The sequence below is a fragment of the Trypanosoma cruzi genome, genomic scaffold, assembly GCF_000209065.1.
Source record: "Trypanosoma cruzi strain CL Brener 1047053516357 genomic scaffold, whole genome shotgun sequence".
NCBI classification, from domain to species: Eukaryota; Euglenozoa; class Kinetoplastea; order Trypanosomatida; family Trypanosomatidae; genus Trypanosoma; species Trypanosoma cruzi.
In genome coordinates this window covers 41,169-51,682 of record NW_001849389.1, presented here as the reverse complement: position 1 = coordinate 51,682, position 10,514 = coordinate 41,169, and the positions used below count along the sequence as shown (strand labels likewise).

Sequence of the window (10,514 nt, the reverse complement as noted above, 5' to 3'; positions counted from 1 at the left end):
TTCTCTCCTTCTTCGTCTCCTCCTGAGAGGAAAAGAAGGAAGCGCGATGAGCTGCATGTTGAAATTGCCCCATGCGTAGATGACCAAAACAGTGGCATGGCGACATGGGTGTTGCAGAAATTTCACGTGCAGATTCTGCAACTGTGCGAGATTAGTTCTGTGGCGGTGCGCCAGCTGGCTTTTGAGGTCCTGCAGCTTTGTGCGGAGGGGGGACTACTTCCACCGTCCAAGTATGCAAGCGCCTTGATAGTTCTTGCTGCAGATCCACAGAACGAAGTAATTCGGAAGGCTGCCGTGGACTGTATGGCATCACAGACCAAGCGTTACGCTGACATCGTTGCCGCCAATGCTGCCACTGGTGTAGTGAAGGCATTTGATCTTCACGACGCATGTGGAGTGGACGTGCTGCGGAGCGCCGTCCTTTCCGACACTGGCCCGGAGGCGGTAGAGTGTGTGCATGCGCACCTCTTCACATCATTTCGTAAGCGTCACCGTGATGCATTTCTCTCATCATTGCTGCGGTACTTTTACCAAGAAGGCCGGGCAGCACAGTGGCTAAGGGAACACCGCGAGAAGGATGGGGAGTCGGCGCGAAGCCCGTTTCCTTTCTTGGGTCATTTGGCAATTGTCATGGCACACGTCCCTTACACGCAAGAAAGCGATGTGCTGCATGTACTGGACGGATGTCGCACAGCTGTGGACTTGGTGGGGCAGAGCTGTCTTGACTTTGCAGAGGCGCAGCGATCTCTCCTGCAGCCAGAGAAACGCTCCACACATTCGGCGAAGGGGAGAAAAAGTGATCGTTGGAGTGAAGCCACGGCAAAGCCGGATATTTCTGTTGAGCTGTGGTTGTGCTTTGGAATTCTGTGTATTTTGCAGCTGCGCGCCTTTCTCTGTAATGAGTACGGCCTGCATCGGGCAAAGCTGCGGCGCTTGGCAATGCGGCGCAGTGGCGGCGACACTCATCAGGCAAAGCTGCTTACCCGCCGTGAACCGCAGAGCGCAGCCTCCGTGGCGTTCCGGCAGAGCATCGCAGCCGCTCTGCAGACGGTGGCTCCGCTGTGGGAGGGTCCTTCTGCTGGTGCTGCGGCTACTAACAGTCGGCGCCGCGCACTGGAGGAGCTTTGTGCCGCCCTCTCGAGGCTCATGCGGGAGGCCGATATGGAGGCGGAGACTGACGAAAACGAGAACGTCTGCGGTAGCCGAGGCAGCACACAACGGAAGTCGAGGGGCTCACGAGGAAAACACTCCGCGGCAGCGGCAGAAGACGACAAACAAACGGGACAGCGGCAATACCAACAACAACGGCAGCAGCAGCAGCAGCGGCGGGTATTAAAACAGAGGCGTCGTCGTCGGATGATTGAGGAGGAGGAAGAAGAGGAGAATTCAAGCAGCAGCAGCAGTAGCGGTTCTTCCTTTTTCTCCTCCTCCTCCTCCTCCTCTTTCTGATAATTTCTACGGCAGGAGCGATTGTGGCAGCGATGGGGAGGGGACCTGCTCCACCGGAAGGGAATGAAGGGTCAGCCAATGTACACCACGATCACCATCGCTACACCTCGTCTTCGCTTCGCTGTTTCAACGTCCTTCGCCACCGCGGCGATTGCAACGGAGCCTTTAAAATCCTTTCCTTTTACCCTCCACCAGTAGAGAAGAGCCAAGGGGCGAATGAATAAATATCTCCACGTTTTTTTTTTTTTCTCAAAAAAACAAAACAAACGAACAAAAAAAAAAAAAAAAAAGAGTGAGAACAGAAGTACAAGTGAAACGATAAAGATTTCCAGAAACAGAAGAGAGAGGATTCACATTGGGTTGGGCATAGCAGATATGCGAGGAGACACTGGGGCATTCCCACCGTCTACCCTCTTTCTGATTACTATCAATTTGCCCGGTCTTTTATTTCATGAAATCCATTTTTGCGTTTTCTTTTTCTCATTTCTTTTGGTACCGTACTATAATAATAATAGTAATTTTTGTTTTTGTTGTTAGCATCATCATTACTTACGGAATTGGTGCAGCGTGCGGCATTTCTCGATTCTCGTGGAAGAGAAATCGACGAGAAAAGAAAAAAAAAGGCAACAACGGAAACAACAGAAGTTGTTAGTTGGTTTTTTATGTTTAGGGAGATCCTTGAGTGCGTGCTGGAGTTTGTTGGCTCCCACAGCGAGCAGTACGGCTGCAGCGGAAAGGAGCTGCTCTCATTTGTTTCCAACGACGCACTTCCGTACCACGGCCTTGTGGACCATGCATCTCTGCGCCAGATGGTGCTAGACCTTCTTCTAAGCGAAAGTGGCGAAGTTAGCGTCAAACGGGATGGGAACCCTGTGGTGCCGTCCGATCTATTGAATGGCACAGTGCCATACGAGCAGTGCACCTTTTATCCAAGCATGGCGTTGCAGGAAAAGACGTTAGGTGTATCTCTCCGTTTTAAGAACACACGAATCGCTGTGAACTACGCGTGCGATAACTTAGTGACAGGGGTCCGCCGCTTTCAGAATTCTGCAGCCGGTGAAGAAGAAAGACGCCCATCCGAGGCAGGCTTGGGAGGTGGCATCCGGCGGCTGCTACGAGAGCAGTGGTTGCGCGTGTTTTATGTGTGCGTGGACGAGGGAGCCCCGGTTGTGCCGCATCTGTTTCCACACTTTGCTACGCCACCGCCACCGAATCAACCAAAACAACACCTTCGGCCCTTGGAGGCATATTTGGCAAGGCGTCGTGGGGAACTGCAGCCGCCACTTATTGTCATAGATCCCCTGGTGGCACGCCAGATTGTTTTATCATCACCGGAGCGTCGACTGGTTTTTGAGGATGCCATACACGCCATATTTGCGGCACACGGTCACGAAGTGCCGGTTATAAACGGTCGAAGGATGTATTTGGCCCTAAGACGCATGCTTCGAGCCGGGGGACTGCGCATTGCCATTGCACCCATTTTTATCAGGAAAAGTAAGCGCAATGCGCGTGTTGTGGTTGCTAACAGTTCTCCGGACGCATCTGATGCTGATGATGATGATGATGATGATGATGATAATGATGGTGAGGACGATGATAGCAATATGAGTGGAGCATCGAACTCCAGTGATGAGGATGATAACGACGCGGATGAGGGTAATGATGATAGTAAAGAACATGGTGGTGGTGCGGCAGCCGATTTAAATGTGGATGCTAAGAGGAACAACGAGTCTTTCGGCATTGACCCGTCGTACCCGTTGTCGCTGCAATTGGCAAAGGAGGCGGAGCGGCGGCCACTTGTGATGGAATCGGTGTTACCACGTGTCACTCTGTACGATTTGAGGGCGACGGGGAACGAACTGCTCCGCTTTGCCCGGCAGTTCGAAGAGCGCTGGGAAACCATTGAGAGTACCAACGTGTTGAGTGCTCATAGCAAGGCCTTCACCCGTCTCCTGCGACCAAAAGGGTGGGGTGACGATCGACATGGTAGCGCCGATAAAATGAGTAGCATGGAAGGGAAGGAGTTGGATCTGGTAAAGGGCGTGTCGAGTTGGGCCGTGAATAAAGTCATGGAGGCTCTGCATGTGGCACCCCTGCAGGCATTATTGCTGAATGATCTTTTACGCATCGTTGACCGCCGCACCTTGGGTCGTGTAATTCCATTTCTGCGTGACAAAGGCCTTGTTGCGACGACAGGCTTAAGTACACCTAAAGGCAGACGCCTTGGCGTCGTTACCATTGCCGGTGTGGAGTTGACAGCTGAGTTGCGGGCGAAGTTGATGCATTCGCACCTTGATGGTGCTTCTGTTCGTGGGCAGAAGCGGAAACGATCGACTGCGCTGATAAAGCACCTGCCAGATCCTAAAAAGGGTGATGAGGATGACTCCGCCGCTGCTGCCGTCGCTACGAAGCCCTGCTCAAGAAGCGTACGCATGGTCGCCAAGGTCACAATGGTGCGCAACGGATATAGCCGGATTGGCCTATTTCGCTTGTCGCGACTGCATTTGGAGCTTTGGCGTCTTTGGCTTGCCCTCAGGCAGACACCCAGTACCCCGATGACAGTTGAGCGGGTACTGCATGAGATGAGCTTTAGTTCTTTTTGCATCATCGTCGGCGTTGCGGATGTTGATGTGGGCGAGTATGTGGGCGGAAGATCAATGGAGTCATGTTTGTGGGGAACACCAATTTGCCGGCTTCCCCCCTCGCTGCAGACTCGCTGTCGTCGGTCTGGCGTGCAGCCGTTGCTGCATTCCCTCGCCGGTTTGCAGTCAAAAGGTCTCCTGGTGTGTGAAAGGTCTCTCGTGGCTTATTTGGACGTGCCGCTTGCGGAGGTTTCCATCGCACTTGTTTCCACCGCTTTGGATGAGCGACGCCGCCAGCACATATTTTGCGACGGTACTGACATGACTCCACAAGACACGTGTCGCGCGGTGCTGAATTTCTGGAGCGAGTCGTGGACAACTGCCGCAGTGACGCATGAGCCATTTCGCGCTATGGAGCTCATCAGTGAGGTTGTGGCAACTGAACCGAATTTGTCGAATGCACAGCTGATTGCCCTCTCACGACTGCTACGCATAGACCCTGTCATCCTCGCAGAACACGTTCTGCAGCGTCAAGGAGTTGTGCGCGCGCGGAAACGCACCCTCCGTGACGTGATACAGGTGGAAGAATCCAACAAGGGACGTGGCGAGGGTCATCGTGCCTCTTGCACGCGGCGTCGCATCGAGGTGAATGGTGTGACAATGGCCGAGGCACTCGGAGCTATTCTCCAGTCGGAACAACCATACTTTGGCCTTGCAAACCTGCAGAGGCTCGTGCGAGGCTACAGTAAAGAATTGTGTTCCTCCCGCTACGACCCGCAACGAAAACGTGTTCATGGTAGTATCCAGACATTGATACAGGTTCTCATGAATGTTATCGAGAGACAACAGCAAAGCGGGATGCCGCCTGCGGTGCACTCAGTGATGACGTCGGTGCTTTCGCCCAATTTTTCATTGGCACCCGACGATGGGGAGCAAAGAGCTTCTGAGCAGGAAGATGGTGCACCCACTGGCCCTGCCATACAGGAAAACAGCGCCATGGACGCCTCCCACGGGGTACCATGTGAGGCACTGCAGGATGTCTTGCGGATGATCCTTTTAACTGACGAGGCACATTACGATGCCATTGCGGCAAAGGCTTTACTTGCACAGTTTCCAGAGGAGGAGCAGTTGCGCTGCATCGACTGGCTATTCAAATTCCCCTCCTTCCGAACACGGTCGGGTGGCTCCGGCCGAATACCGCGCATTGAATTGTCGCCGATTTTCACATTTGTCCCGGCGACATTGGCGACAACGGTTACTCACTGCCAGAGCAGGGCCTCTAATTTTTTGCAGGAAATCACCACCTCTCTGCTTTTCACATCACCGCCGAATTGCCAGCGATGGTGTGTACCTCCGTTTGCAGTGACGGAAAACACGACTGGGAGGGACCCGCTTTGCCAGGCTCCACGCCTTGTTGAGCAGCCGTCAATGAACTTGGACTCATTTGCAGAGGAGATTCGGGAGCAGAAGGGACTCCGTGTGCTGCGGCTGCCACGCTTTGCATGGCCCTCACACCCAGCTGCTGCACCAAAGACAACACTTCCGCCTGGTGTGGCTGCAGCTAATGCGGCTGTGATTCCTGAAGCGGTGTCGGCAGCGACATCAACGCGAACCAAAACAGAGCCGTATCCTGCGCGTGCTCTTCTTCGTCCATGGCGGCATTTGAACCATCTCGAGCTGCGCGACATCCCTGTTGATTCCGCCCCGTCCGTAGAACAGGTGATAATGGCGCGCTCTGCGAGCGCAACACCGAAGAATGAAGGATTACCCTTGCCACGATTTCCGAGCATTTTCCATCATGTGGATGGTTCGTTTCATGAGTTTGTGTGGCGCTCTTTTCTATTTGCCCTCTATAGTCTCGTGCATCATTTCCCTGGTATCACCAAGGAACAGCTGGTGCAGCGACTAAAGGTGAGCGGACTTGTAAGCGATGCATCGTGTCATGTGGCGCTGGAGTTTCTCAAGGCATCGTTGGTGATTGTGGCGCGTCGTGTTTTGGTGCCTTGCGACGGGGAGGTTCAAAGTCCGTTCAGTAGATCCGGTGCGGCGTGTAAATACAGTGAGTGCTACTTTTGCACCGTCTCCCGCGATGGCCCGTGGCGCATCATGGAGTTGTAAGGAATAACTGGTTGACGTGTGTATGTGTGTGTGTGTGTGTGGGTGTGTGGCATTGGAGGGGCGAGGGAGGCATTGGCTGACTGTACACTTTTATTTTGTCGTTTTCCTCTCTCTTTCTCTCTCTCTCTTCGTATGAGGTGGTACGTTTGCTTGTATGGGAGTTGACCGACGCCTTATGTCGCTTGTATGCCCCTTGTTTATTTTGTCGGCGAACACCTTTTTGGCTTTTTTAAAACTTTGGCCATTGTGGTGTGTGCTGCGGTCTTACTCTGTGTGTGTGCGTGTGTGCTTTCATTCCCACACGAGCCTTCTACTCACCATCTATTTTTTCTGCGAATTCCATTGGATGAAGATTGTTTTTTTTTCTTTTTTTGAACCAGCACGCCTTTCCTTTTGTCCAGCATGCAGATCCGTCGCGCCACGATGGAGGACATGTACCAGATGCAGCACTGCAACTTGCGGTGTCTGCCCGAGAACTACAACCTGCGGTACTACTTCTACCACATACTTTCATGGCCACAGCTGCTGTACGTGCAGGAGGATTACAATCGTAACATTGTCGGGTACGTTCTTGCCAAGATGGAGGATGAGGAAAAGCCGGCAAACATTCACGGCCACATCACGAGCATAGCGGTGCTTCGGACTCACCGTCGCCTTGGCATCGCGTCACGTGTGATGCGGGCCTCAATGAAGGAGATGGAAAAGGAGTATGACGCCAACTACTGCTCCCTGCACGTGCGGAAGACCAACGACGCGGCCCTACACTTGTACCAAGAGACCCTCGGATTCCGCTGCGCCAACGTAGAAAAGGGGTACTACGTGGACGAAGAGGACGCGTTCCACATGAAGAAGTTTTTCAAAGGACCTAATCCGGGGTTATATGTGGCGGCAAACCGACAGCTCGTGCGCCAACAAAACTCAGCCGCGGCCGCAGTAACTGGAATGGCTGCGCTCCAGCGGAACGGAGGGACAGCGCCACCGCCGCCACCGCCGTCCTCATCCTCGGCGGGCGGACAGCGGGGCGAGAATGACACCGCAGACTTGGAGAAGGAGCAGCTTAAGCTTGTGGCTGAGCTTTTGGAGGAGTCGAATAAAGAGTCGGGGAAGGGGAGACAGCAGAAGCAGAAGCAGCAGCAGCAGTCGAAGGGTGGGAACAAACGCGGCAAGACGAAAAAGTGAAAAAGGCAATTAACGCCAGAATTATTAATGTGCAGTGACTCCAATTACGGACAATAGCGGTAGCGGGCGTCTGCCGCTGGTCAAATCACAACAACATCTCCTTTTTTTTTTTGTCTGTATTTCGTTTTTGTAACTACCACTAGGCCAATTCTTTTCTAATGTATCCATGTGCTTATGCATCGCTATCCATCTCCTTCTTTATATACATGTTTGTACTGCATTTGGTTTGACTTATTTCTTTTTTTTTTTTTTTTCATTTGTGCTCACTTGGCTTGACAACACATAACATTTCATATTAAAGCCTCCAAATGTACCAGCCGCTGCTTGAGCTGCCTTCTGAGGCCGCCGCCGTGTTTGTCGCCGGGGACCGTTTGCTTGGTGAGGCCGCGGGGTCTTTGTACGGCAGCAGCAAACGTGTCTCATTTGAGGCGCAAGGTGGTGCAGTGTATCCGTTATGGAAGCTCGCAAATAGAAACGTTCTTGGCCGTCGTGCAGGGCGTGAGAAGCCATCATCGTTGTCGTCATCGGTGTTTTCGTTGTCGTGGTGGAAGAAGCAGCAGACATTTGGGGTGGTGCGGTGGTTACTCCGCCCTCTTGCATCGGTCATGCCGCTTTTGCGATTTGTATTTCCGTTCGTTGTGCCGGCGTCTGCAAACTGCGCGCCGCGTCTGTTGAATGCTGCCGACTGCCCGGAGTGCGTCACCGCTGTTGCGTTCCACCCCGATCGTATGGTGCTGGCAGCCGCTGTTGACGAGGGCGCTGGGTGCTCGCGGGTCGTCGTATACGACGTCGCGGAAGGGAAGGAGACATGTGTGCTCACTCACGCCTTTCAGCGCCACGTGCGCTGCGTCGCGTGGAAGCCGCTCTCGCGTGATGTGCTGGCGGTCGGCTGCGATGGCGGTGCGTTGGTTTGGTCCCTCTCCTTTGGCGTCTCTCCCGTCGTCACCGTCTATGGCAGGAGTAATAATGGTCACAGTGAAAAGGGGCTGGGCGCAGGAGAAGAGGATGACGTGGACCGCAAGGCGCATTGTTTATTTTACCGCTGCACCACGCATGTGCCGACGACGTGCATTAGCTTCTCGTGCCGCGACGGGCGATATTTGGCTTGCGGCAGCACGGAGCACATCGCGTTACACTTTCACGATATACGCTTGCCACCGTCCAACTCTTCGCTTAGAAAGAACGTGTCGGTTGAGGGTGCCACGGAGGACGTTCTTTTCGCCGATGATGACACGTTTGCCGTGAAGCTCGTGTGCGGCGCCAGCGTCGTTGTGATGATCGCCTTTCCGAGTTGCGTAGAGTCTGTCGTTCCCACCGCAGCAGCGGTGCTGAAGATGACGAAGGCGCAGGCACTCGGGCCAAATCACTTTTTCCTCCAGTGCGCTCACGTGGAGGGGGTTGTTATAGCGCACGCCAACCCGTTCATTGGCGTGCAAGTCATTGCTCTTGTGTCGACGGGTATTGCCGGTGGCATCGGCGGCAACGTGCGGCGAATGGCGTGTAGCGACAGACGTCTTTACATTGCGCTGGAGACAGGTCATTTGCTTGTGTGCCACTACGGCCGCCGTGGCGGCGCGTTTACACTCATCCCTGTAGGCGTGGCGGAGCTTGACGCGGCGCACTTGGCGGTGTTTGACGGTTTCACCCGCGGCTCCCTGCTGGCGGCGGTGGAGGCGTCGGACCAGTCGGTGATATTTATGCCCTCGTACCACTCGTAGCATTGAAGGCCCGGCGGCCGCCCTACCGAGGTGGATGGGTTGATGGTGGCTGCACGTGTGGACGCGGGGGGAGGCACGGAGAAGAGCGGAAAGGCAGAAAAGGAAACATTGAATGAAAATGAGGCGGGTAAAGGAAAAAAAAGGAAAAAAAAAAGAGCACAACGACATGCAAGAGAGGAATAAGAGAAACGACGAGAGTGTTTGAGGGAAGTGAACAAGGACGACATGTGAGAGCCTGCCACAAAACCACGGACTTCTGTTCATCTGGTCGGTACTTTTTCTTTTCTGCGGGCCGGGCATGCACATCAATATCAAAGCACATCACACACACACACATACAGCCGCATGTATGCATGCATAAGCTCTGCTGGATCCCTTGTCATTTTTTTTTTTCCTTTACACCACGTATCGCCTCGCTGCACTCTCTCTGCCGTCTTCAGCAGTGAGAAGTATTGGTGGCAGTGGTAGCCTTGCCAAAGAAGGGGTGACGAAGGAGACACATTACAACACATTAGAGCACGCAGGATGGCGGGTACACTTGAGAGCATCACGGCGGCGACGCAGTTGCGTCGGGCTGTGATGGAGGTCCAGAAGGAGTTGGACAAAAAAAGAGAGTTGTATATGGTGCGCATGGCACGCGTGCGGGAGGTCGAGGATGTCATCGCGGCGGATCGTTCCAGGCTGCAGGACAAACTTGTGCAGTACTACAAATTCATTCAAGAAAATGAAATCAGGCGGGGGCGGGCGGTGCGAAAGGCCGCCACAGAGGAACGCATTAAAAGGGAGCGGGAGGAACAGATCGTGGAGCTTACGGCAAAGTTGGACAGTTTGAATAAACGCCGGGAGGAGCTGCGGCACCAGTACGATGCCTACGCAAAGTATCAGCAGTACCTTGAGGGGGTGCTGCAGCGCAACGACTGCGACGAGTACCAAAGTCCCCGCGACATCATTCAGCGCTGGAACACGCTGCAGGATAACACGAAGGTGCTGCAGCGGCGCAAGACGCAACTGGAGGAGGAACTGTTGCGCAATAAGAACTCTCTGAACCTGAAGCGCCAGAAGAAAAACAACGAGAGCGTCGAACTGCAGAATCAACTCAATGAGCTGCAGGCGACCTACGAGACGATGCAGAAGAGCATAAAAATTAAGCAGGATGAGCTCGAACGATGCATCAACCAGCGAAGCTCCACCTCTCGCACGGTAAGTCACGTCCGAATGGCGTGCAAAAATCTCTACGACCGCTGCATTGCGTGGACGGCGCCGTACTCTGGTCGGGGGAAGTTTGATGTGAGGGAGGCTGATGTATTGTTCCAGCTGCACGTGATTGGCGATTGTCTGCGGGACTTTCGAGATGTCATTGCGGCGCACCACAACAGCCAACAGCAGCAGCAACAGCAACAACAACAAATAGCCGCGAGCCGCGCAGAAAAAGAGGAGGAGGATGAATGAGGCGTTGTTTTTTTTGTTT

General features: G+C 53.8%; 5 protein-coding genes across 5 annotated transcripts, besides 14 other annotated features; all 5 read left to right on the top strand.

Moving 5' to 3' along the window:
- Tc00.1047053506227.250 (hypothetical protein, conserved) lies at nt 1-1,449 on the top strand (the record flags this gene model as incomplete). Its single annotated transcript, XM_812376.1, has 1 exon — nt 1-1,449. A coding segment is annotated over one exon (1,449 nt), but the record flags the coding sequence as incomplete, so codon positions are not given.
- Nucleotides 1-3,473: a sequence feature (areas merged during assembly that could not be assigned to a particular haplotype. This can correspond to areas where the two haplotypes were merged or to regions with more than two copies in the genome that were merged during assembly.).
- Nucleotides 1,285-1,327: a microsatellite.
- Nucleotides 1,411-1,447: a sequence feature (GA-rich).
- Nucleotides 1,701-1,739: a microsatellite.
- Nucleotides 2,112-6,149, top strand: Tc00.1047053506227.240 (hypothetical protein, conserved; the record flags this gene model as incomplete). Its single annotated transcript, XM_812375.1, has 1 exon — nt 2,112-6,149. One exon carries the CDS (start codon nt 2,112-2,114, stop codon nt 6,147-6,149), a length of 4,038 nt encoding a protein of 1,345 aa, XP_817468.1.
- Nucleotides 2,993-3,047: a microsatellite.
- Nucleotides 3,077-3,138: a microsatellite.
- Nucleotides 3,474-3,698: a sequence feature (areas merged during assembly that could not be assigned to a particular haplotype. This can correspond to areas where the two haplotypes were merged or to regions with more than two copies in the genome that were merged during assembly.).
- Nucleotides 3,699-5,656: a sequence feature (areas merged during assembly that could not be assigned to a particular haplotype. This can correspond to areas where the two haplotypes were merged or to regions with more than two copies in the genome that were merged during assembly.).
- Nucleotides 5,657-5,798: a sequence feature (areas merged during assembly that could not be assigned to a particular haplotype. This can correspond to areas where the two haplotypes were merged or to regions with more than two copies in the genome that were merged during assembly.).
- Nucleotides 5,799-8,586: a sequence feature (areas merged during assembly that could not be assigned to a particular haplotype. This can correspond to areas where the two haplotypes were merged or to regions with more than two copies in the genome that were merged during assembly.).
- Nucleotides 6,166-6,198: a microsatellite.
- Tc00.1047053506227.230 (N-acetyltransferase complex ARD1 subunit, putative) lies at nt 6,552-7,328 on the top strand (the record flags this gene model as incomplete). Its single annotated transcript, XM_812374.1, has 1 exon — nt 6,552-7,328. The coding sequence occupies one exon, from the start codon at nt 6,552-6,554 to the stop codon at nt 7,326-7,328; it is 777 nt and encodes a 258-aa protein (XP_817467.1).
- Tc00.1047053506227.220 (hypothetical protein, conserved) lies at nt 7,637-9,046 on the top strand (the record flags this gene model as incomplete). The annotated part of the gene is made up of 1 exon (XM_812373.1): nt 7,637-9,046. One exon carries the CDS (start codon nt 7,637-7,639, stop codon nt 9,044-9,046), a length of 1,410 nt encoding a protein of 469 aa, XP_817466.1.
- Nucleotides 8,587-8,684: a sequence feature (areas merged during assembly that could not be assigned to a particular haplotype. This can correspond to areas where the two haplotypes were merged or to regions with more than two copies in the genome that were merged during assembly.).
- Nucleotides 8,685-10,514: part of a sequence feature (areas merged during assembly that could not be assigned to a particular haplotype. This can correspond to areas where the two haplotypes were merged or to regions with more than two copies in the genome that were merged during assembly.) that runs on past the window's edge.
- Nucleotides 9,572-10,495, top strand: Tc00.1047053506227.210 (hypothetical protein, conserved; the record flags this gene model as incomplete). Its single annotated transcript, XM_812372.1, has 1 exon — nt 9,572-10,495. The coding sequence occupies one exon, from the start codon at nt 9,572-9,574 to the stop codon at nt 10,493-10,495; it is 924 nt and encodes a 307-aa protein (XP_817465.1).
- Nucleotides 10,416-10,453: a microsatellite.